General features: G+C 33.1%; 1 protein-coding gene and 1 pseudogene across 1 annotated transcript; both read right to left on the bottom strand.

Moving 5' to 3' along the window:
* Nucleotides 1–11709: 11709 nt before the first annotated feature.
* Nucleotides 11710–15951, bottom strand: LOC126721328 (protein EXORDIUM-like 3). Its single transcript, XM_050424377.1, has 3 exons — nucleotides 15934–15951; nucleotides 13978–15006; nucleotides 11710–11916 (listed from the first exon to the last, which is right to left on the bottom strand). Exons 1-3 carry the CDS (start codon nucleotides 15949–15951, stop codon nucleotides 11710–11712), a joined length of 1254 nt encoding a protein of 417 aa, XP_050280334.1.
* Nucleotides 15952–15962: 11 nt separating this feature from the next.
* Nucleotides 15963–16765, bottom strand: LOC126721326 (protein EXORDIUM-like 3; annotated as a pseudogene).
* Nucleotides 16766–25687: the final 8922 nt, after the last annotated feature.

Raw genomic sequence — 25687 nt, 5'->3', positions numbered from 1 at the left:
ATATTTTGAGAAACAAACACACACATACAAGAGAAAGGAATGAGATTCTAACACAAAAGCAGACTACACACCACAAACTCCACTAAAAAATCATCGTAATTTTTAAGGGACTGCAAGTTATGCTAGTTAATAATTAATTTTTTTAATGAAGGGGAAAATTCAACAAACAAATATTTACATATGATACATACTCATTTAAGAAGCAGTAATACATAAAAAGTTAATGAGAGAACTTACATAAAAGAATATACTTAATTTAATTAGAATTTTTTTAGAGAATATAAATATTATATATATATATATATATATAAAATTTTATTTGGTTTTGGTCTACTTTATCCAAAAAAAAAGGCAAGTTCTAAAGAATTTAAAAAAAAAAAAGAAGAAAATAATTTACCCCTATAAAATAAAAGAAAGATAATTTACCACAATATGCATGATTGTCAAAATCTCAATTTAATTCTACGATTCAACGATTTTATGATTATACCTACCTAAAACGAACCTGATCTTTCAAGGATTTTTGCGATCGTTCAAGATCGGTAGGATTGCACAATTCTAACGATCTCAAACGATCCTAGTTGTTTTTTGGAATATTCTTTAACTTGACAGAAAGGTTAGTTGGACCCAAATAAAAAATAATATTCTAATAGACCAAGTTTTGTTATTCTAAGGTAGAGAAATAAAGTGTTAGTTGGATCTAAAATGAAAAATAACATCCCAATAGAATGTCACATTTTGAGATTTTTGGCTTCTTTAAATGACGCTTACAAATAGATATAGTGATATATGGTAATTATATTAAGTGTCTGTTTGGCTCCAAATAAAAAAAAATAAATAAATAAAAAAATAATAAAAAAAAACTAACTTATTTTACTATTTAGCTTATTTTTACTATTATTCATGGACTTCATTGCACTTTTTGATACTATTTATGGGTTCCGCTGGACTATTTCAACGAACTTTTACTTTTATCTACAGTACTTTTAGTAAAAAGTTTTCAATTTCAGCAAAACAAATAATTCCTAAACAGACCCTAAATGGATGCAAATTATGAATGAATGTATAATTTATGTGATTGTTTAACATACCAATGTGTTTTTTCTCAAATAATGTAGAATATTACGATCCATGATACAACCTACCTCCTATGATCTTACGTAAGATTCCAATTTTGACAACCTAGACAATATGTAATTTAAAAGCCTATATATATATATAGATATATATATAATATGAAAAATATGGGTTTTTAAAGACTTTCATGCATGACTCCATTAGAATAAGTCAATTAGAAATATAAAAATGTTTATATTATATTATTATATAGCTAATATAGATATATAAGTCCCTGTCAAAGCCAGTTTGATCCACTTGGCATACTTATTCAAAGAATTGTATTCATGTTCATTTATATTCTCACGAAAAAAAAATGTATTCAGGTTCATTTATCCAACCTACTAGTGATGCAAATTAAACCCAATAATTACTCTTGTTTAGCATATAGGTTTCTAATAATCCGGAAAAATTACACTTTAGTAACTTAAATTATATCCTATATTACACTTTGCACCCTAAACTTTTCAAATGTACGTTTTGCACCCTAAACTATGACCCTTGTCATTGTACCCCAACATTAAGTTTGCCATTTAAGTTGAATGAAAATTTAACATTTATAGTGCAAAGTATAATCAAGAATATAATTTAGGATGATAAAATGTAATTTCTTTTTTATTTTCAAGGGATTGAGAGGAAAGACAATTGAGTCTTTTTACATGGTATCATACTTTTTTATCCAAATTAACAGAAAACTTATCATTGGGGTGCAAAAGGACATATCGTCACACATAATTGGTATTTACACACACTCTACAGATTTTACACAGCAATTCGGTATTTAAACTCACTCTACTGGTTTTACACGGCAATTTAAAACTTAGTTGTGGTAGGACCCCAGCAGTTTAAGTCCGTGATTTTTCTCATGGACTCCTCCTTTGAGCATTTCTGCTTATTATCAGAAACCGCCGAGGAAGATTTGGCAGAGAGTTCCTAGGCTTGATAACAAGATTTGATATTGTTTTTGGCACATTCTTGCAGTAATCTAAGGAGATAATACCTTGTACAACTACAAACATCTTGATCTTTCAAAGTTGAACTCATGATTGATTGTTGTGGTCTCTAATAATTTTGACTGATATGCAAATGAAAGAGAGTCAATGAGAGAAATTGGGGTTTCCATTTTGCTGGTGTGGGAGATAGAGATGGTTTTTCCTTGCATAGGCAGTGTGGAGACTCTTTTCTATATAAATATATATATATATATATATATTAAAGAAAATGCTAGGACCACAACTTTTACAGCAACTTGCTCGTATCAAGTCATGAGTTATGGAGTAAAAATGGTGGATCCACAAGCCCTATCATTGCTGGGCCTGGTGCACGTTGATATAAGGTCAAGCTGGCACCGCCTCAGCCCCACCAAAAGTCCCCCTTTACCTTATTATTTTTTCATCTATTGTTTCGCATTTTTATTTATATTTTTTTTTTCAATGTCTTTGATATTTGTCAATTTTCATTAATATATATATAAAGAAGTATTTTCATATTATATCAATATTTTTTAAGGTCAAAATTTATGAAATAAAAATAAGAATAGGAAAGAAAATGAGAAACAAATTTAATTCAAGAGAAAAAATGCAAAAAATATTGTTATTTTTCAAAAGTGTAATGAGTTCCAATTTTTAATGCAATAGCTTATTATTTTTCCAAAAAAAAAAATGTATATATATAATATAAACAGGGTGCCGTCCCACATCGGCAAGAGAAGCGCTCCACTCATGCCATGTGTTGTAGTGGTACACTCATGCTTGCGTTAAGCACTTATAAGGCAGGAGTAGGGCGTTTCTCTTGCCAATGTGGGACTGCACCCAGAGTCTTCCCATACTCTTCATTGAGAACAAAACCGTGCGGGCTTGGCTCCCCAAAACGGACAAACAAGCTTGTGGGTGGCCAGGAACAAAATCCTCCCCCACAAAAAGGTGCTTTTGAGGGCAGTGCTCATCAAGAGTATTGTCCACTTTGGGGTGGGGTGGGATTGGCTTGTCCCAGACCCGACACCCACACGGTTTTGTTACCCCTGTGCAGAGCACGCCTCTACCACTACTACACAGTATGGGAAGACTCTGGGTGCAGTCCCACATCGGCAAGAGAAGCGCCCCACTCATGCCTTATAAGCGCTTGGCGTAAGCATGAGTGTATCACTACTACACATGCGTCCTTGAGAACAAAACCATGCGGGCTTGGCTCCCCAAAGCGGACAAACAAAACAAGCTTGCGGGTGGCCAGAAACAAAATCCTCCCCCACAGTTACTATATATGTTCTCAAAAAAAAAAGTTACTACATAGTTCGAAATTTTTTATAATTTAATCATTTTATGAGCTTGACAAAACCTGATAAATTGTACTTAAGGTTTATCTAATTACTAAATTAAAACCATTATATAAGAATAAGAATTAAAAGTTGATTTTTACTATGAAAAATAATTACTACACAACCTATTCAGATATATAAAGTAAAATATAATAGATATGCTTATCAGTTTTCTAACATTAAAATACCACATAATATTTACATGTGTCATATACTCATGTTATTGTACAAATTGATCTTAAGTACTGTACATATATTGGAAATAAAAAATAAAAAATATTACCTGAACCTTCTCTTTATTTGCATCAAATAAGTTTATTAATAAAAGGTGGTGGAGTTAAGGCCCAAATTAAGTCACTCTTTGAGACGATAAGTGTTGTTTATGAAATTTCCCAATTTAATAGATCAATAGTTGTAGCACATGTCTTGGACTAAACTTTAACGGTTGCCGTGAGGTTTACTAAACTTTTTTTTATTTTTTTGAATGAAAGTTTCCCAAACTAAGAAGGAAGATAAATGTAGTCTTGAAATAAAGAGTAAAGATGTGGACTCAAAAATTCAATTACATATGAGGAAGGTGTTAAACACTCCACGACACACCTAATATTGTACGTTATTTTAAGTTTCATTCCAATTTTTTACTATTTGAAGAGTATCCCTCAAGTATTTATTTGAAGGTACCTCAAGTATTTGACAATTGGATCTCGATAGCCTTTTGATGTTAATACGACAAATATACAGTAAATGCCATTAAAGGTGTGTTTAGATATTGCTTATTTTGCTAAAACTGAAAAATTATTACTGAAATATTGTAAATAAATGTAAAAGTTAGTTAAAATAATACAGTGAGACGCATGAATAATGTCAAAAAGTGCAATGGGATTCATGAATAGTAGCAGTTGAATAGTGAAATAATTTTCATTTTTCATCCTTACCCAAACGCACACTAAATGTGTTGGCTCAATTATGCTTGGTAAAGAAGTGGCAAACATTCCGTGCTTCTCAAACTTTTCAGGTATTATATTCTTCTAAGGCACTGACAAAGTCTACACTCTATACACAAAAAGAGAAGACTTCACAGAGAGCACCGGTGTGGTGCCGGTCGAATACCCTCCAAAGATCAAGTTAAAACTATTCTCACAATTCTAAAGTGCTAGAGAGAGTAAATTATGTGTACCTTGGTTTGTGAGGGTATTTGGGTTTTTATAGTAGTATGGTTGACCTCTTTTCCTTGGAATAGAAGTCTTTTCCTTATAAGAGTCTTCTTGAGCATATTTTGCGGGATCCTTTCCATATAGGAATCCCTCTTAGGTATCTCAAAACGTGGAGAGCAAGACATTTCCTTGTATACGCAACCGTGATTGGCAAGCATTTCTTTACTAATGTCGTCAACTTACCCTATACCTTCAGTCTTAATCCCATCAGCTTTAGGATCCCTTAAGCTTTATGATCCCGTCAAATTCATGACCCCATCAGCCTTAGGGTATGCCTTGTCGATGCTTCTCCCTACATATCCCTTTCATCGATAGTCTTCAAATGAGGGCTGACGGGTTCAGTTGTATCCGCCCACTTTTAACCGTCGACTTATCTTATTGTGAGTAATCTCTATTTTATCCACATCAGCTAATATAATTGATGGGATTCAACACAAATTTAAAGACTTTCACCTGGTTCTAGTTACACATATTAAGAGAGAAGGCAATCATCTTACCCATTTGTTGGCTCAGCATGCCAAGAATATTAGCAATTATATAACATAGACAAAGGAAAATCCTTCATTCATTAAGTACGTTTTGACTCAAGATGTAATGTTTTTATTTTCGTCTTAATAAAGTTACAATTTTCATATAAAAAAAATTATATATATATGATTGCAACGTGTGAAAAAGTGTTTTGATTTTTTTTTTTTTTTTTTAGTGAGTTCATATTTGATTTCTGACTGACCCAATGCTAATATGCTATCATGGAGATGACCGACTCCATCTAGTGTATTTGTTTGTTTCTTAGTCTTATGTTATTTTTACAAATGTGATATTACGACTTAAGTTTGTTATTTATTTTTTTCATACCATTTTCTTTGGTTAGGTATTCTGATATATAACTCTCTCTTTTTCCTAAATAAAAAAAAAATAAAAATAATTTATGGTAAACATCAGAGCAACTCATACCCTATTTAACAAAATATACCATAGGACTCTCTCATTAGCCATCAACCCTAGTGCTAATGAGTCTCATATGATTGCGAGTTGGACATGGTGCTAGACCATTAGACCTCCATACTAGGGTTTTATAAAGATTTTACATTCTTTTCACAACTTTAAGAAGGCCTCAAAAATATTGGGCCAATAATCCAACACAATTGTTTCACAAAAAGGGAAAAAAAAAAATGCTATGAGCTTAATTATTATGAATATGTCGAATAATTATTGACAATCAATTTTCCTAAAAACTTGCAAAAAATTATATTAATAAAATCTAAATACAAAAATTATATTAGTAATTTTGTATCTCCAAAAGCAAGAAGAATGGGTTTTAAAAGAAAGATATATATATATATATATAATTGAATAAGTATTATTTAAATATTAAAAAATTTACTAAATTTATCACCTTATATCCCAAAAAGTATTAAGTCATCCCATTTAGTTAAATTAAAAAAAAAAATTTTAATTTCATGAATGAGTTGAATCCAAATTAATATGCAATACATACAACATCCAAATAAAGAAACAAAAAGAAAAAGAATTGATATTTTTAGTGGCTTCAAAATTTTGATTTCTACTGATTTCAACGTTCAAGTTAGTTAAAGAATTGCACTTAAAACATGTAACACGAAGAATTCTTTTAGTTGATATTATATATTGGCTCAATTTATTTGAAACAAATATTCTTTGGGTGATCAGCAGCCATAACTATAGCTATCTAAGAATTTCAATTTCCGAGAGGTATCATGATCATCCAATAAGAAGAGTTTCAACTTTTTCAAATCAACTATTTGAAGACCTATAGATTCTAAAATACAACCTCCCCTCCCACCCCCCCCCCCCCCTCCTTTCTTTTGATATTCCCAAGCTAATGAATTGCACTTAAGGCATGTAGGGGTAATAGAATTTGAAACCCCTACAATGCAAAGTTTTGGCAGTCGCTGTGGACCAAAAGCGTGAAGTGAGGGTAAATATGATCACATGGAATAGTGTCATGTTAGAGATGTAAATTTTTTTACAATTTATTGAAGTGATAAATTGTAATTAGAATGGGTAAAGCATGAGTTCAATGCTTCAATGCATTGGATTGAAGTCAAGTCCAATAATAATAACATCACTTTCACTATTAACACTAATTTTACAATGCATTAATCATGACTAAATTCACTAATAGAGGGAAAAGGGGGGGGGGGGGGGGGGGGGGACAGGGTTTAAAAAAATTTCTTGTTAATTGTGACAATTTTTGCATCATTTGATTTATTGTGTGTACATGCTCTAATATGTGTTTTTATTTGTTTTACCTTTTTACGTGCAAAGAAAAAATAATAATAATAACAACATATATCAATAATCTCTCTATCGGGTGGATCATCTAGCTCCAATTTTGGCATTTGAATAGAAGTTCTACTCTTAATAGGTGAAAGCGAAACTTAGCTAATTTGAGTTTATATATTTATATTATTATTAGGCTAAAAAGGCTATCATTTATAAAAGAGAAAAATTTGCATTAAAGAATAGAGCCTCTAAGGCAAGAGGAGGAAGATCTTCTCATCCAAAAAAACCTAGGAGGGGGATCTTTCATCCAAGTTATATCATTACAGATTAACTAACAAACATAGCTAAAAAGTGTGCCATTGAGTTACCAAATCACCTAACACATTAGAAATAGTTATTGCGAAGATCAGCCACTATTGTCTTTATTTCTTCCAAAATATTTCCAAGTAGTGAATAATCCATACCCCATAGAGAGAGTTTGCTCACAACATTAATATTATCACCCTCAATGTGGGTGAGTGATTTTAGGATATACATGATTCCAAATATTACCATTTAAAATGTTCTTGCTTTCTTGGTTAGGTTTGACAAGGACAAGTTATTTTTTACCTTTATTTTTATAGCTCTCATTATTCTCAAGTAGGGTATGCATAGATCAGGTTGGGTCGGATTGAGGAGACTTTTCAACTCAACTCGCTATGATGGGTTATAAAAAATCCAAACTAACCCAACCCAACCCATTAGAGGGGTTCAACCCAACCCACGTGGATCAGGTTGGGTCGGGTTGAACCCATGGGTTGGACAACTTTTTTTAATACTATTATTATTAAAGTAAGCAAAAACAAATATATCCCACTTGCCACCTAAGTTGATAAACAAAATATATATGAACTAGTATTTCAATTCAATTATTAAAAAAAAAAAATCCAATTGACTGATAAACAATATATATATATATATATATATATAAAAACTAGTATCCCAACTTAGTTATAAATAAATAAGAGTGGAGTGGGAGAGGGGAGTGAGAAGTGACAGAGAGAGAAATAAGATTATTAGGGTTTGAGAGGTAATTGAGTTTTATATATGAAGAGCCGAATAGGGGAAAAATTAAATTAAATTCTTTTTGATAAAAAAGGAATTATCAAAAAAATTATTAATTACATAATATATTATTAATTACATATTAAATATATATAATTTAAATTTTAAATATATAGGTGAGTCGGATTGGGTTAGGCTGGATTGTGATTATTATAGCCCAAACCCAACCCAACCCACTATTAAAAAAATTTTCATAACCTAACCCAACCCACCAACCTCTAAAAATTGACCCAACACGAAGAATTGGGTCGGATCGATCGAGTCGGTTTTTGAGAGGTTTGTGAGTTGGCTGCACACCCCTATAGTCAAGTCTCATCCAATAGAGATAAATTATGCTCTAGAATGACATTTCCTCTCAATAGTGGCACAATTAATTGAATTTACTATGTAAACTGTATCTAAACCTGCCTAGTTGTCTTCAATTTTTCATCATTGGGTCCTCTTCATGTTTTTAATTTTCCCACATTGCTATCTTCTTTACTTTATAGATCTTCTACGTGGGCCTATAATGCTTTCACCATATTGGACTCATTGACTAGTCTTTTAATGATTAAGGCAAAATTTGGGGTTTGAAGAATTGTATTAACATGGAACAAATTCATACCATCCTATTTTGCCACTCTATTTGCAACATGGTACACAATTTCATAAAATTGTTTATAGATTTGAGAATTTAAAATTAAAGAATTCAAAAAAATATATAATATAAATAACTTCATATAAATTTAACAACCCATTATAAATTTCATTTGTAAGGACCAAACTAAACACCTATGATATTCTAGATTTAAAATAACATCTCACAACTAATAATTTCAAAACTAGATATTAATAAAACTTAAATCCATTCATAAATTTTATCATTAGAAAAATTTACTCTTTCATGCTTTATTCAAGTCTGTGGGGGGTAAAATCTGTCAGCTGATGTTGGGCCGTAGTTTATGTACCAAGCCCAGCCACGATAAGAAGAAAAGGCATGGGCGTAAGATATCCCATCCCAACCATGATGGGCCGGGCCTGCTTAGGGGCATCCGAGGAGGAGTACCTCCTCGGACTCGCCAAGTAAGTGTCCAATTCGCACTCCATACCTGGCGAAAGGTCACCCAATACGAAGGAACAGTGCGTGACGTTCAGGAAGGGGGGCAACCACAACTGCCGCATTAAATGCCAAGGAACTACTTTTCCAGCCGCATTAATGGGGAAGGGACAGGAATGCAGAATCATCTTGGCCAGTGCAACTCACAGAAAAGAGGAAGGATAACCTATGGGACAGGCACTCAAGTGGAGGGTCAGATGGTTGACAAGTGTAGGGCCATGATCTTAGGAAGGATGCTATATAAGAGAAGGAGATCCCCATGGAAAGGGGATCGCAAGCAGAAAGAAGAAAAAGATAGAGAAAGAGAAAAGAGATAGAAGTAGAAGAAACAGCATCAGGGACCGTTACTCCAAAAGTTTGAAGGAATATCCTTACGTCCAACTGGTTGCATGGCTTGGTCGTAACTGCGTTTCCTCTGTCAAAGACCTAGTTCTGTAACATACTCTCTACAAATTCATTGTTGTGGGACTTTTGGGCCAGAACCACCCGCCTGTTGGGCCTGAGCCCCAAAATCGTGACCCTACAAAGTCATTTAAATATATTAAAATTGAAAATTATATTTTTATCAAATACTTCCGTTTATAGGAACCATTAGGTGTAGTCTTTTACTCTTTTACTCCTTTTATTTTTTATTTGTGAAGGGTGTGCATGGGTCAGGTTGACGGGATTTTTTGACCCAACCCATCATGGTGGGTTAAAAAAAATTCAACCCATCACATAAGTCCAACCCAACCCAACCCACATGGGTTGGGTCAGGTAGAGTTGAACTCATGGGTTGGACAATTTTTTTTACTACTATTATTATTAAATGGATAGAAAAAAAATATATCACACTTGCCACATGAGTTGATAAATATACATAAACTAATATTCCAACTTATCAGTAAGCAAAATATGTCTAAGTATTCAATTGAGTTGATAAACAAAATATAAATGAACTACTATTCTAATTCACTTATAAACAAAATATATATGAGTCCCTAACTCAATTATAAAAAAATATATATATCTTAAATTTTTAAAATTTTTTTATTAACTATATAATATATTTAAATATATATTAAAAGAACTAATAGAATTTTATATAATATATGATAGTAGGAATCGAGATAGTGTTCTACAGCTGGTTTTTAAAAAAAAAATTATTAAATATATAATATATTTTAAATAATATTAAAATATGGGTGGGACGGGTCGGGTTTGGCAGGTTCGTAATTTTATGACCCAAACCCAACCCGACCCGCTATTAAAAAAAAAAAAATTGTAACCCAACCCAACCCACCAAGCCCTAAAAACCGATCCAACCCGGCGGGTTGGGTTGGGTTGTGTCGGATTTGGCGGGTTGGCGGGTTTTCTACACACCCCTATTTTTGATCAAGCCATGTAAATGTATACAACATCATCTCCAACATATACTATATTAACAAAATCCTTTCTAATTTAGAGAACAAAACCATATAATGTTCCTCCAATGGTTTCTCTAAAAGGGAGATAGTTTTTTGCTCATGAATAATGGCTTTCTTGACCAAGAGAGCCACTATAAATGCGCAAAGAGTTAAAATATAGTTTCTCTTTTCTCTATCTCGCTTCTCTCACAATAAGATTAAAAAAATAAAGAAAAATAAATATTATTTAAATGAGATAGAGTAAAAATATTGAGCCTATTGAAAAATATATTTAAAAGAATAGGTAAGTAAAACAAAAAAGTGGATTTAACTCTCCAAATTGGGTGAGAATATGCCTCATCTCTTGGAGATTCTCTAAAACTAGCTAGTATGGCTAACTAGCTATTCTACCCATGTAAGCAACCTCTTAATTATACTAAGCAAAATTATGCTAGAACTCATCATCCTGAATCCAAGCTATCACAACCTCTTAATCAGACCTAGCAATGGGTTATGCTATTTTTTTATTATATGAAAATTGTAACTTTATTAAGATAAAGATATAAACATTACATATTGAGTCAAAGCGATTCAATCAGTGAAGGATTTTCCTCCATCCATGTTACATAATTGCTAATATTCTTGGCATGTTGAGCCAACAAATGAGCAGGGCGGTTGCCTTGTCTTTTAATATCACTACAAGAAAAAATGTTTATTGCAATGAAAAAAACTATTGCAATAATATTAGAGTTATTGCAATAGTTGATACAAGATGTTGCAATAAAATTTGAGGTAATAGGTTTATGCAACAAAATTTTTTGTTGCAATAAACTCCAAATATTTTAATAATAATTTTGATGCAATGATATATATATATATATATATATATTGTTGCAATATGCAATTTACTATTTCGAATATCTTGTAAGTATAGATTATTACTTCATGAAACTTATTGTAATAGATTGCAAATAATTAAACAAAATAAATCGGATTAAATTACTGCAATGATATCTTCATTGTAATAGATAATAAATTCATTTTGTCACTGTGATTGACTATGAAATAATTGATACCAAGTTATTGCAATGATATATTCATTGCAGTTACGTGTTTGTCATTGCAATAGATTGTAAAAGAATTAATATCAAATTATTGCAATCTGGTACGGCACGTGGCATGGGACCTGTCTCCCTTAATAAACGCAATGAATAATTAGATTGCGTGGACGGTTATGTTGGCGGTTAAGACAGGTCCCATGCGATATTTCAAGTGGACAAACTCCGATGATGAGCTCTCGAATTTCTTGGAGTCTCCGAAGGTTGAATCTAACTGAGCCTTGGTTTTGTTGTGGGGCCATGGGCGCCATGCAATCATAGGGCTGAGAAAGAGGAGCACTGTGACGGCAAGGAGCACCGGATACTGGGGAACACAGCTCATTTTAGTGAGAGTGAGAGTGAGAGTGAGAGTGATGTTTTTTGTGTTTTTGAGTTTTTACATGTGAAGCAAATGGAACCGAGGTTTATATATAGAGGGGAAGCAAGAGGGAAAAAAAAATTATTGTTTTTGCCTTCTCAGCGAAGTATTGGTAGTATAGCCAATGATAATGGTGGCCTTTTGCATAGGGAGTTGAAATAAGCTATACAAGGACTACTTTCTTGATCTAACAAAACAAAATGACATATATGGCCTCCAATTATTCCGGCCTCACGCATTACCCTCTTCTCTAGGAGCCATGAGACCCACAGAGGCCTTCCCTCAAGTCCCAAGGCTCAACTCCTAGCTTGGAATGGGCGAGCCAGTTAAGAAGCCAGATTCACACCCAGCCAACCATAATTGAGTTAATGTTCCAGCACATTCATGCCCTCACTTGAGTTAAAGTTCACGCTATTGAACCCGGCGAGCTAAAACACATTTGTCGAATAGTTGATATAAGATGTTGCAATAAAATTTAAGGTAATAGGTTTATGCAACAAAAATTTTTGTTGCAATAAACTCCAAATATTTTAATAATAACTTTGATGCAATGACATATATATATATATATATATATATATTGTTGCAATATGCAATTTACTATTTCGAATATCTTGTAAGTATAGATTATTACTTCACAAAACTTGTTGTAATAGATTGCAAATAATTAAACAAAATAAATCGGATTAAATTACTGCAATGATATCTTCATTGTAATAGATAATTAATTCATTTTGTCACTGTGATTGATTATGAAATAATTGATACCAAGTTATTGCAATGATATATTCATTGCAGTTACGTGTTTGTCATTGCAATAGATTGTAAAAGAATTAATGTCAAATTATTGCAACGGTAACTTCAATGCAATAATCTATTAATTCGAAATTTTCGTTGCAATAGATTGTAAAAACAATTGGTATCAATTTATTGCAACAATTCTTTCATTCAGGACATATATTAGGTTGATCTTGACCGAGAAACAGTTCCTTCAATTGAATCCTCCAATTCCTTATCATTTTTATCCTGATCTTATCTTGATTGACCATATATGCTGAGATATCACCCAAAATTGGTTAGCATGTGTCTTACTCTAAGTGAAATAATCCGAGTCATAAAATGAGGTGGGGGAGTTGAAAGAACTTGCATTTTTTTGCTTAAGAGATGCATGAAATTATTCATCAAGATAACAAGGGTGCTGATCTTTTCCTTTCTTTTATTTATTTATTTTTTTTCAAGAGTGAAAGATTAAAAATTTTTACTGAATAACATCTGTTAGGTTCTAAAAATTTAGCTTTAAATGTTTAGAATCATATTTTTATTGCATTGGCAAACCGAGAACAAAACATTCCTAGTCTAGGTCTTTAGGCAACGCTTAAAAGTGGTTGTTTCAAGGTTTAAGTCCAACTGATTGCAGAAAAAGGAAGTGGGGTTCTGCCTTGCTCGACCGATCGAGAAAAAGGAAGTGGCTATCAATTTCGTAATGGGTTTGTGCCGATGGTGGTATGGTTGCGATAGTGGTATGGGTTTATGCCGATGGTGATTTTTGTTGGTAGCCATAGTCTATTGGTTGTGTACTTGTATTATGAATTGAGAAGTTAATATATTATTTTAATGTATTATAAATTTTATTTTAATGTATAGAATTGAAGAATAAAACATATGATGTAAGAGATACTGTAAAATGATGTACTAAAATAATAAAGTAAATTTTTTGGTGTGTCAAAATGACTTCTTTTTTTTTATATAGAAGATGAGAATACTCCAACTCACTTAAAAATGAGGCGGAAATGCCATCTATCTGTATAGTATATACAATAATTTTATAGTATATACAATATGCTTATTACAGAACAAACAAACTTAACTAAATCAAAAACATTAACAAAAGTAACAAACAATCCTCACCAAAACCCAAACTCCCACTTAATAAAAACACCAAAAAAGAAGAAAAAGAAAAACAAACCCAAATATAAGAAAAATAATAGAGTGTGGTGATGGACCAACGGTAATGGTATTGCTATTCTGAACAAGTGCATTTGGTCCCGAACAATAATTAACCACGCGATTCCAAACCCACTGAACTAAGAACCACCGTCTGATCCCATTCATGTTAAACGCGGCACCATCCTCACCGTTGAGTAGTTGTCCTGTGTAGGACCCACCACCACTGGTACCATAGATTCCTTCACACAAATCAGCTATCTCTAATTTGAAGCTCGGGTCTTGCCCTCGCCCACTACCGTACCAGGCGTTCAGCAAAGGGTTTGTTGCTAGCTCAGCAATCTCATGCCCAATCATGCTCACCATGCCATCCACACCCATGTCACCGTTGGGTGACTTTAGCAGCTTAAGCCCCGGGATATAATCTAGTACGGCAAATGGGTATGCACAGAAGCCTAGACAAAGCTTCTGAGAGTTCCCCACCCACACAAATGGAAGCGTGTACCCCACGACTGACTTTAATGTAAAATAGTGGAACCCACAAACTTGTCCGTAGAAATCCTGAACGACCACGTCATCAGATGTGAGCAAAAGATACAAACCGCTTCTTGCATTCATCGATAACAGTTTTGACTTGGCTGTTACGACGCTCTTAATCATGCGCTGAATGGCTAAGCGCGTGAGGGACTTTCCGTGCGAGTAAAACCGGTCGTTCTTCTCCTGTCCTAAATGCACCGTTCTGGAAATGTTTGCGCCTGTTTTGTCCATGTACAATTGTACGGTGCTCCACCACCCTGAGATCGAAGGGTGTCGAGAATTGATGGTTGAGATTGAGTTGATGAACTCCCGGATGATCTTCTTTTGGCTACGTTGCCACGTGTCGTACCAGATTGTGTGGACGGTTATGTTGGCGGTTAAGACAGGTCCCATGTGGTATTTCATGTGGACAAACTCCGATGATGAGGTCTCGAATTTCTTGGAGTCTTCGAAGATTGAATCTAATTGAGCCTTGGTTTTGTTGTGGGGCCATGGGCACCATGCAATCATAGGGCTCAAAAAGAGGAGCACTGTGACAGCGAGGAGCAAATGAAACTGAGGTTTATATATAGTGGGGGATTTGACTTTATGGTTTTGTTTTCAAAAAATAGTTTTTTTTTTAAGTGTTTTTTGAAATTTTTTTAAAAAATTATATTGTAGAAATGGAGTGTGGGTCAATCAGTAATGTTTAAATAATTATATTCCCTCAATTCTTCTACACTGCTTAAACTTACAATTCGTAATTTATCATAGTATCAAAGCACGAGATCCTTAATTAAAGCCTTGTCTTCACCCTACTTTTCATTTAAATTAAAGGGGAGTCGAGAGGAAGTGTTAGAATTGTTAGAATTATTAGATAATAACTTTGATGCAATGATATATATAAATATATATATATATATATATATATATTGTTGCAATATGCAATTTACTATTTCGAATATCTTGTAAGTATAGATTATTACTTCACGAAACTTGTTGTAATAGATTGCAAATAATTAAACAAAATAAATCGGATTAAATTACTACAATGATATCGTCATTGTAATAAATAATTAATTCATTTTGTCACTGTGATTGACTATGAAATAATTGATGCCAAGTTATTGCAACGATATATTCATTGCAGTTACGTGTTTGTCATTGCAATAGATTGTAAAAGAATTAATATCAAATTATTGCAATGGTAACTTCAATGCAATAAGCTTTTAATTCGAAATTTTCGTTGCAATAGATTGCAAAAACAATTGGTATCAATTTATTGCAACGATTCTTTCATTTTAAGTTATTGCAAAAATTTTTCCTAATATATTAAAGTTTCTATTACAGCTGAAAATTATAAATTATTACAACTTATTATTGTTGATTCAATAATTTAACACTTTTATGTTACTATTGCAACAATTTTAACTTGTAGCTGCGATATTTTGTCTAAAACTACTATATACATATTTTGTTGTATTAACACTTGATGTAATAGACATTTTTTGTTGTAGTCATCATTGTTCAATTTAATATGTAGTGTTATCTGCTGCAAAGATGCTCCTATGACCAACGGTATTGGTATTGCTATTCTGATCAAGTGCATTTGGTCCAGAACAATAATTAACCACGCGATTCCAAACCCACTAAACTAAAAACCACCATCTGATCCCATTCATGTTAAACACAGCACCATCCTCACCGTTGAGTAGTTGTCCCGTGTAGGACCCACCACCACCGGTACCATAGATTCCTTCACACAAATCAGCTATCTCTAGCTTCAAGCTCAGGTCTTGCCCATGCCCGCTGCCGTACCAAGCATTTAGGAAAGGGTTAGTTGCCAGCTCAGCAATCTCATGCCCAATCACGCTCACCATGCCATCCACACCCATGTCACCGTTGGGTGACTTTAGCGGCTTAAGCCCCGGGATATAATCTGGTACCTGGACAAAGCTTCTGACAGTTCCCCACCCACACGAATAGGTGCGTGTACCCCACGACTGACGGTAATGTAAAATAGTGGAACCCACAAATTTGTCTGCAAAAATCCTGAACGACCACGTCATTAGATGTGAGCAAAAGATACAAACCGCTTCTCGCGTTCACTGGTAACGATTTTGACCTGGCCGTTACGGCGCTCTTAATCACGCGCTAAATGGCTAAGTGCGTGAGGGACTTTCCGTGCGAGTAAAACCGATCGTTCTTCTCCTGTTCTAAACACACCATTCTGGAAATGTTTGCACCTGTTTTGTCCGTGTACAGCTGTACGGTGCTCCACCACCCTGAGACTGAAGGGTGCTGAGATCGAGTTGATGAACTCCCGGATGAACATCACTAATAATTTATTAAGTGTAGTGTTGTAGCCCTATGGTTCCCGGCAAAGCAGGCAGGCCAAACTGGAAGAGGATCTTTGCCCTTTATTGTACCAGAAGAGATGGTGTGAATGTTGCTGTTGCATATCATATTGATCATTACAAGAAAAAATGTTTATTGCAACAAAAAAAACCATTGCAATAGCATTAGAGTCATTGCAATAGTTGATACAAGATGTTGTAATAAAATTTGAGGTAATAGGTTTATGCAACAAAAATTTTTGTTGCAATAAACTCCAAATATTTTAATAATAACTTTGATGCAATGATATATATATATATATATATATATTGTTGCAATATGCAATTTACTATTTCGAATATCTTGTAAGTATAGATTATTACTTCACGAAACTTGTTGTAATAGATTGCAAATAATTAAATAAAATAAATTGGATTAAATTACTGCAATAATATCTTCATTGTAATAAATAATTAATTCATTTTGTCACTGTGATTGACTATGAAATAATTGATACCAAGTTATTGCAACGATATATTTATTGCAATTACGTGTTTGTCATTGCAATAGGTTGTAAAAGAATTAATATCAAATTATTTATACTTCATATTGATGGTTAATATAAAATACATTTCATATTATGTTTTATGCAAATGTTATATCACCTTATAAACACATTAATCTTTCTCAAAAAAAAACCTTATAAACACATTAATAAATATTTTTATGCATATGTTTATGCATTTCCCACCATTGTCTCCCTTTGTAGAAATCACAAAGAGATTGCATGGCAAAATTTAAGTTCCTTCCATGCATAACATGGAAAATTTTTAAATAAAATATTTGTTTTGAACTATTGTATCCAACCATTGAAAAGTTTGCAGAAATAATTCACTTTGCTTATGTTATTGTGAAGATGATGAGTTGAAATATGTAAGGAGTTATGGAACTCAATCATTTTTCCCTATAAGGATAGATATATTGATGTGAAGTTTATTGGTGCAATTATCACCAATATAAACATCTATAATAAATCTTTTTAGTAGAAACCTTCTTTATTTATTTTTTATTGATTTTAGAAAATTAGAGATATGGAAAAAAAAAATCTTTTTAAAAGAAACCATAAATGTGGATTTCATGGTTAGTAGTTAAGAATCCTTTAAATTTTATTAATGTTATATACACAATGTAAATATTTTATTAAATGTATGAAAATAACGTATGTTAAATCATGTTACTCTTTGCAAATAACACACACACATAAAGAACAGTCTCAGAACTACACAAACTTTGAAAAAATGATGTTGAAAAATTGAATGATTTTTCATCTACTTCAAAAGCAGCGTCACAAGGGTTGAACTGAAGAACATTTGAGTGGTTATCAGAACTAAGAAGAATCAAATCAATATTTCCTAAACCAGGTGGGATCGAACTCTGGCAACAACCTGACCCAGAATTAGTACCATTAAGGATATTTTCAAGGCTTATGCAAGTTTATATGCATTCTGAGACATACGTCTTTTGCAATGAGAAGACTGAATCGTTAAAAAATCCAATGATATCACAATCTACTGCTATTAATTTGTTATTTTTAATGGAAATATGAAACCTAAAAGATATCAGCTCAGATGGTATGTGACTTATTAATGTCGAATTGGTCATAACACGTGATAGTAACGCCTGTAGACACTATTAATTCTCCATATAAGGAAATGCTAAGAACAGCATTGCAACCCAGAAATAGTTTGTGATTCCTGAATGTGTAATTGCATGCAAGGAGAAATGATTCATCAAGGAAAAACCTCTGCTTGTTCCAAATGGAAAAGGAATTTGCAAGGATCCACAGTGCTTCATGTAGGTTAAACATGATGCTTCTATTTCGGCTAGAATGATGATAAACCCAATTATGAGTAGTTGCATTCTATGCAAAGTCATGTCCCCAAAGGATATAGCTTAAACTTGATACTTTTGTTCAATCTCCAAAGGACGTGTTCATATTCCCTTGGGTAGCTCAACCATTAAGGTCAAAGTAGCCAATGTATCTACAAACTAATTTTGATTGCCGCTGGATTGGTGTCTCCGATGATCAGACCACCAACATTGGTGGCCAAAACGATGTCTTAGACCATCGAAAAGATCTAAATACTTTATTAAATGTAAAAAAATAACATATGTTAGATCATGTTACAAACATATTTTATGTATATATATAACATGTGTGTGTGTGTGTGGTGTTTAAAGGCTTTTTCTAGCTTCACCATTGATAAAATCGAAGACTATTATGCCACACAAGCTTTCTAAGCCTCACTAATGCAGGATCAGAAAGCATCAAGAAGCAAAACACGTCTACTTCTAGAAAATAAGAAACAAAACACGTTTGCTTCTGATAATAATCTCGAATCCACGAGAGTTCATTGAATCCACAAGGGTCCTTGAACACATAAGGAGAAAGCATTCTAGAATCCACCAGAGAAACAATACACAAAAGTTTATTAATATCAATAATACTGAAAAACATTTACAGAGTTAGGTAACTATTTAAGGGCTTCGTAAAACTTCACAAACAAGAAAATATATTCTAGAAAATAAGAAACAAAACACGTTTGCTTTTGATAATAACCTCGAATCCATGATGGTTCATTGAATCCACAAGGGTCCTTGAACACATAAGGAGAAAGCGTTCTAGAATCCACCAGAAAAACAATACACAAAAGTTTATTAATATCAATAATACTGAAAAACGTTTACAAACTTAGGTAACTATTTAAGGGCTCTGTAAAACTTGACAGACAAGAAAATATATTCTAAAATAACTCCTAATTAATACATAACCATAATAGGAACCAAATTTAACCTAAAAAAATTAAAAGCACTTAAAAATAAGGAAATAAATTACCTAAACCTAAAATAACGTTTGTAAGGACCTAGTCTAAACTTTTAGCCCAACAGATGTATGGACTTAAGCCCAAAAAGCCCAAAGCATTAAATTTGTAGAGAATGGGTTGGAAAATTGGGGTTTAGTGAATTAAGTAATTGGCCTATAGATTTAAATGACATAAAATGAAAAATAATAGATGTTCACTAAAGAAAAGAGTCCCTGGCCAAGTCCAAGGAGACAGATTCTTAAATATTATTCTCAAAGCTTTGCTACAAGTCTGGTTCTAGATTGCTACAGTGTTTCTTCCCTCTTTCTTCTCTCCTTTTTCTTCCGCCCTCCTTGGAAGGAGGGTCTCTCCCATTATATAGCCCCCTTTGAGTTATCTTGATCCCACACTTGTTGATCATCTAAGCCCTTACTTGAGTACATGTCCCATCAAACACCCACTTTGGCTTTCTGTGAGTTGCGGTTGCCAAGGCAATACTGTTTAGGGGTCTTCTCCACATAAATGCGGCCAGAAAAGTAACTGCAGTACATTCAATACAATAGTAGCAACTTTCCCTTAGATATTTTTTGAGATTTCCTTCTTTCTTACACGTTTCTGGGGTATGTCCTTGTCATTGACGCATCCTAGGAGGTTGCCTTGATCATTAGGTCCTATGTCTGACCTATTCTTAGCCGGTCTGAGGAGACACTCCTCCTCGGACAACCTTCCCATCCATGTTCTGTTCATAAAGTCTGACTTAAACCAATTTGTACTACTTGCTTGTCTTCAGATTACTTACCTCCTTAGACGGGACCCAAGGCCCAGTATGTGATTTGGGCCCTTAGCCCCACAACATTTTTTTTTCATAAAAATATCAAAATTAAATAATTACAAAAATTAAATTGTAGATTTTGTCCTACATCACTCACATATATAAATATATTAGTTGAATTGTTCTTTTTTTAAAGGTAGTTGAAGTAAAATTTTATTCTATATTTGAACCCTCCATTAAAAATTTATTTAATTATATTTCCTTAAATAGTGTTAGAGACATATTTTATGTAATTGACAAATCCTTTGACAAAACGTATTTTACTTGTAATTGAGTAGATCTAGAATGGATTTAAAACTTCAAGAAACATGTTGTTCAAGTCAAGTGTTAAAACTATGAAGATCTGACTAAGAATCAAGTGAAGAAGAGCTATTCATTAAAGCTCGACAGAAGTCTCAACAGAATCCTTTCTATCGAGATTTAATGTTGAAGCTCAACAGATTCTCGACACAAGCTATATCTGCCAAGAATTACAAAATCAAACTTTTCAGATCTAATTACACGCATATTCCTATGTATTTGTGTAGGGTTTCTTTTCTCACAACCCTAGACATATATAAGAATTATTTTAAGGGCCGTCATAGATGATGCAAAAATAATACATGCAAAAAGTGCCCTAGTTCATCATTCTTTCTGAAGAAGCTACTATATCTTTAGGCCAAGGGTTTTGTGACCAAGGAGCTTCCTGATCTTCATTGTTTTTGAAGTGGAAAATTTTAATAGAACTCGAGTTTCATGGCAAACTCGAGTTTGAGGGACTTGAGTTCTTAAATAGTGGTAGATCCTTATATATTTCAGAAACAGTGGTAAATTGCAATATATTTTGCCAAATAGTAGTATTAGGCCATTTTGGCCCCAAAATTTGCTGACCAAAAACATATTTAAACCTTAAAACAAAGGAATCGGAAGCAAATTTTTTTTTTTTTTAAATGCATTGAAATAAAAGGACATGATTTTTCTAATGGACTCCTCCTTTGAGCGTTTCAGCTTATTATCAGAAACCGCCGAGGAAGATTTGGAAGAGAGTTCCTTGGCTTGATAACAAGATTTGATATTGTTTTTGGCACATTCTTGCAGTGATCTAATAAGGAGAGAACACCTCGTACAGCTGCAAACACCACCTGCTTGGTCTTTCAAAGTTGAACTCATTATTATTTGTTGTGGTCTCTAGTGGTTTACACTGATGCAAATGAAGAGGGTAGTTTGATTGGGGTGAAAGAGAGTCAATGAGTTCATAAATAATATTATATATTTTGAAAATCTAACCGTTGAATTACATATTCTTTATACTCTTAATATACGTGTCAAATGGGTGTCAATTGGATATTATTTATTATATGATTTATAAGTTTATATTTTATGCACAAATTTAAACTACAAAAACTTGTAATTTAAACAATTTATTGATGACATAGCTATTGATATTTAATTTTCTAGAAATTTTGCAAGCATGAAGGATATAAGAAGAGGATGTAATCTAGTGGTCGATTTGTCAAAATTTACCTCCAATAAAAATATATTGAGTAAGGTCATAGCCTTAGACTACAACCAATCTTGTAACTAAACTTTGTTCTTATTTTTTTCTCTATTGTTTCATATATTTTATTTATGTTTTTTTCCAATGTCTTTGTTATGTGTTCATTTTCATATTTTATATATATATATATATATATATATATATGTATGTATGTATGTATGTATGCACGCACGCAGAGAGATTTTTCTATTATATCAATATTTTCTAAGGTCAAAATTTATGAAAGAAAAGTAAGAATAGAAAAAGAAATAATTCAAGAAAAAAATGCAACAATATTGTTATTTTTCAATAGTGTTATGAGTTTAAATTTTTTTTGTAGTAGCTTATATATTGTTTTTCATAAAATGTGTGTAAGTGCTATAATTTGAAAATAATTATAAGATAAACATCATGAACTAATATTGTTTTCAAGTTACACTTCAAAGTTTTAAACACACAAATATTTACTATATAGTTTAAAGTTTTTATAGTTTAATCTTTTTATGGGTTTAACAAAATCCAATATAAGCGTACTTGAGGTTTATCTAATTAATGTAAATAATTATATGAGATTTATAAGTTGATTTTTTTGCTAGAAAAAAATAATACACAACCTACTCAGATATATAAAATAAAATAACCTAGAAAATAAATAAAATATTATAGATATGTTATGGGTTTTATAACATTAAAATACTAATTAATATTTTCATGAGTGCCGTTTTATTGTACAAATTGATCTTAAGTATTGCATATATTTGGAAAATAAAAAGGAGAAATTATACATGAACCTTCTTTTTATTTGCACCAAATAAGCTTATCAATAAGAGGAGGTGGAGTTGAAGCCCAGACAAAGTCACTCTTTGAGACGATAAGCCTAACCAACTTTCTATATACCCTTATAAGTTTACGCTAATTGTAGAGTAAGAAGCTTTTAAACAGTACTATCTTTTACCCAAAAATATGGTTTAGAGATGAAAATATTTTTTTTAAAAGAAGAAAAAACTTAGAATAAATATTTTGAACATTTGTTGTTATAGAGAGCTAGAGAAAGTTAAGAAAAAAAAATGTATGGATGAAAGAAAGGAAAAATAATATAAAGAATAAGAGATGACAATTTAAAAATGCTACCACAATATTTTTACACTATTTTCACAATAAATCTTAAGTAACATATTGTTATTCGCTAATATTGGTGAGTAAAAATATAATTTCAGTGATGAGTTCAAATTAGAACTAATAACAACTTTCCATATAAAATTTTGTAATGATTCTTATGAAAATATTACAAAAAATATTGTAAATATAACACTTTTTGTTAAAAAATATAATTGTTAAGAATGAATAGAAGAAGGAAAAAATAAATATTAAAAACGAATAAAAAATGAAGAAAAAAATAATATTTATATGAGATTGAAAAATGATAAGAAATCTGTTAGAATATATGTTTAAAAAAGTTAATGAGTAAAAGATAAATATTACCGTTCTTTAAAAAGTACAAAAATTTAAACAAATTATTGGAGGTGCTGTAACCCCAACTCCTTTTTGGATGCTCTTGGGAACACGTGTATAATGTTTGTGACTTATCCAAACCACTGGAGATGCTCCAACCCAACTACTTTTTGGATGTTCCTGGGATCACGTGTATGATGATTGTGACTTATGCAAACACTATACAGTGATGCGTGCGCATTAGTAAGCCTTTTTTATTTATCTTTCAATTTTTAGGAGTTGTCACCAATTATAAATTTTTAGGTGTGATTAGTTATTTATGTCTAATTTATTTTATTGGTTTTAATTAATTCAACTGATAAAGTCTCTGATGGTTGAATAAGAGATTTTGAATTTAATTACCGCCTACACCAAAAATTTTTTTTTTTTTTTGAGAAAACGAAACAGTACTTTTCATTAAACAGGCATTACGCCTCTGTCCTGGATTACATATTGCAGAGCATTATTATCAATGTCCTCCATCCACACTCGTGGTTCATACAAACTTTTTGCTAGTTTTGCAAGTTGGTCTGCTACTTTGTTTCCCTTGCGCCGAATATGAGAGTATGATGCTTGTCTCAACCTGGTTGAAAGGCTTCGTGCTTCATCTATTATGTGTCCATACGTAGTCAAACAGGGCTGTTCTGCTATGAGGTGTTTGATGATAACCTCCGAATCACCTTCAAGCACCACATCTTGGAGACCTAATTCGATGGCGAATAGGATCGCTCTTCTGCACGCCAGAGCTTCTAATTCAACAACCGTTGGTGGAAGACTGATTCGTTCCGACAGGGAGGCGATAACCATGCCTTCTGAGTCACGAGCTACTACACCCAAACCTGTCGTGTCCGATTCAATGAAAGTAGCTCCATCAAAGTTTATTTTGTAGGCTGGATGTGGTGGAGGCCGCCAATGGGTTGAGTGAACCACCACGTTATCTTGTATTGAGTGATCCTGCACCGAATGGAACTCTTGTAGCCGTTCCACAGCATCAGTGAAGATTTTTTCCCCTGGCAAGGAAGTGGACCCAACTCTTTTTGCATTCCTATTGTACCATAGACTCCATCCCATGTAGGCAAACAATTCAGCCATGTGTTGGTTTTTTTGTGCAAGAATTCCTTGAAATAAATCACGGAAACTTACAAACTTTTCTGATATGAATTTTCTGCAACATTCAAAATCCCACCAGACATGCTTCACTGATTGGCAGCCCCACAAAGCATGTAAGCAATCTTCATCTTCTTCTCCACATTGATCACACGTTGGGTCTGTCACTATTTTCCGCCTCTGCAAGTTCTTCTTTGTTGGGAGTGAATCATTAACTGCCCTCCAAATGAAATGGCAAATTTTATTTGGGATGTTCAATGACCAAATCTCATTCCAGAATTGTTTGTGGGCCGTTGGGTTGGAGGGGCCATGACAAGATTCTTCAGCTTTTCTTAATAAGACTCGGTAAGCTGATTTGGTTGTATAGTGTCCTGACTGAGTTTCAGCCCAAATTAGCTTGTCATCCGTGGCTTCTAAGCTCAAAGGGAGCTTCATGATTGCATCCGCTTCATGAGGGAGGAATTCATTACGTATAATATCTTCAAGCCAACACCTGTTTTCCTCGTCTATCAAGGCACATACCCGACTGTTGTTGGGAAAATTCTTCTGAGGAGAAATGACTCGGCTGGAATGCAAGTCAGGCAGCCAACTGTCCCCTCAGATCTGAACTGATTTCCCATCCCCAATCCGCCATTTTGAACCCCAACGAACCACCTTTCTAGCTTGCAAAATACTTTGCCAAGCGTAAGAACCTTTCTCCTTCACCCCCTCCTCTAGAATTGTGCAATTGGGAAAATACTTTGCTTTAAAGACTTTGTAAAACAGTGAGTCTTTGTTGTGGAGCAGCCGCCATATCTGTTTTCCCAACATGGCTAAATTGAAATTCTCTATCTCCTTAAAACCCAATCCTCCTTGACACTTCGGCTTGCATAATTTTTTCCATCCCACCCAATGTACCTTCCGCGCTTCTCCCTTATAACCCCACCAGAATTTTCTAATTAAGGACTCAATATCCTTGCATAGACTTTTTGGGAGTTTGAAACATGCCATGGTGTAAGTGGGCATGGCTTGTAAAACCGCTTTTATAAGGACTTCTCTTCCACCTTGTGACAAAAGCCTCTCCTTCCAACCCTGCATTTTGTGCCAAATCCTTTCTCTAATATAGCTGAA

The sequence above is a fragment of the Quercus robur genome, chromosome 4 (assembly GCF_932294415.1).
Source record: "Quercus robur chromosome 4, dhQueRobu3.1, whole genome shotgun sequence".
Classification (NCBI taxonomy): domain Eukaryota; kingdom Viridiplantae; phylum Streptophyta; class Magnoliopsida; order Fagales; family Fagaceae; genus Quercus; species Quercus robur.
This window is presented reverse-complemented; position numbering and strand designations above follow the sequence as displayed.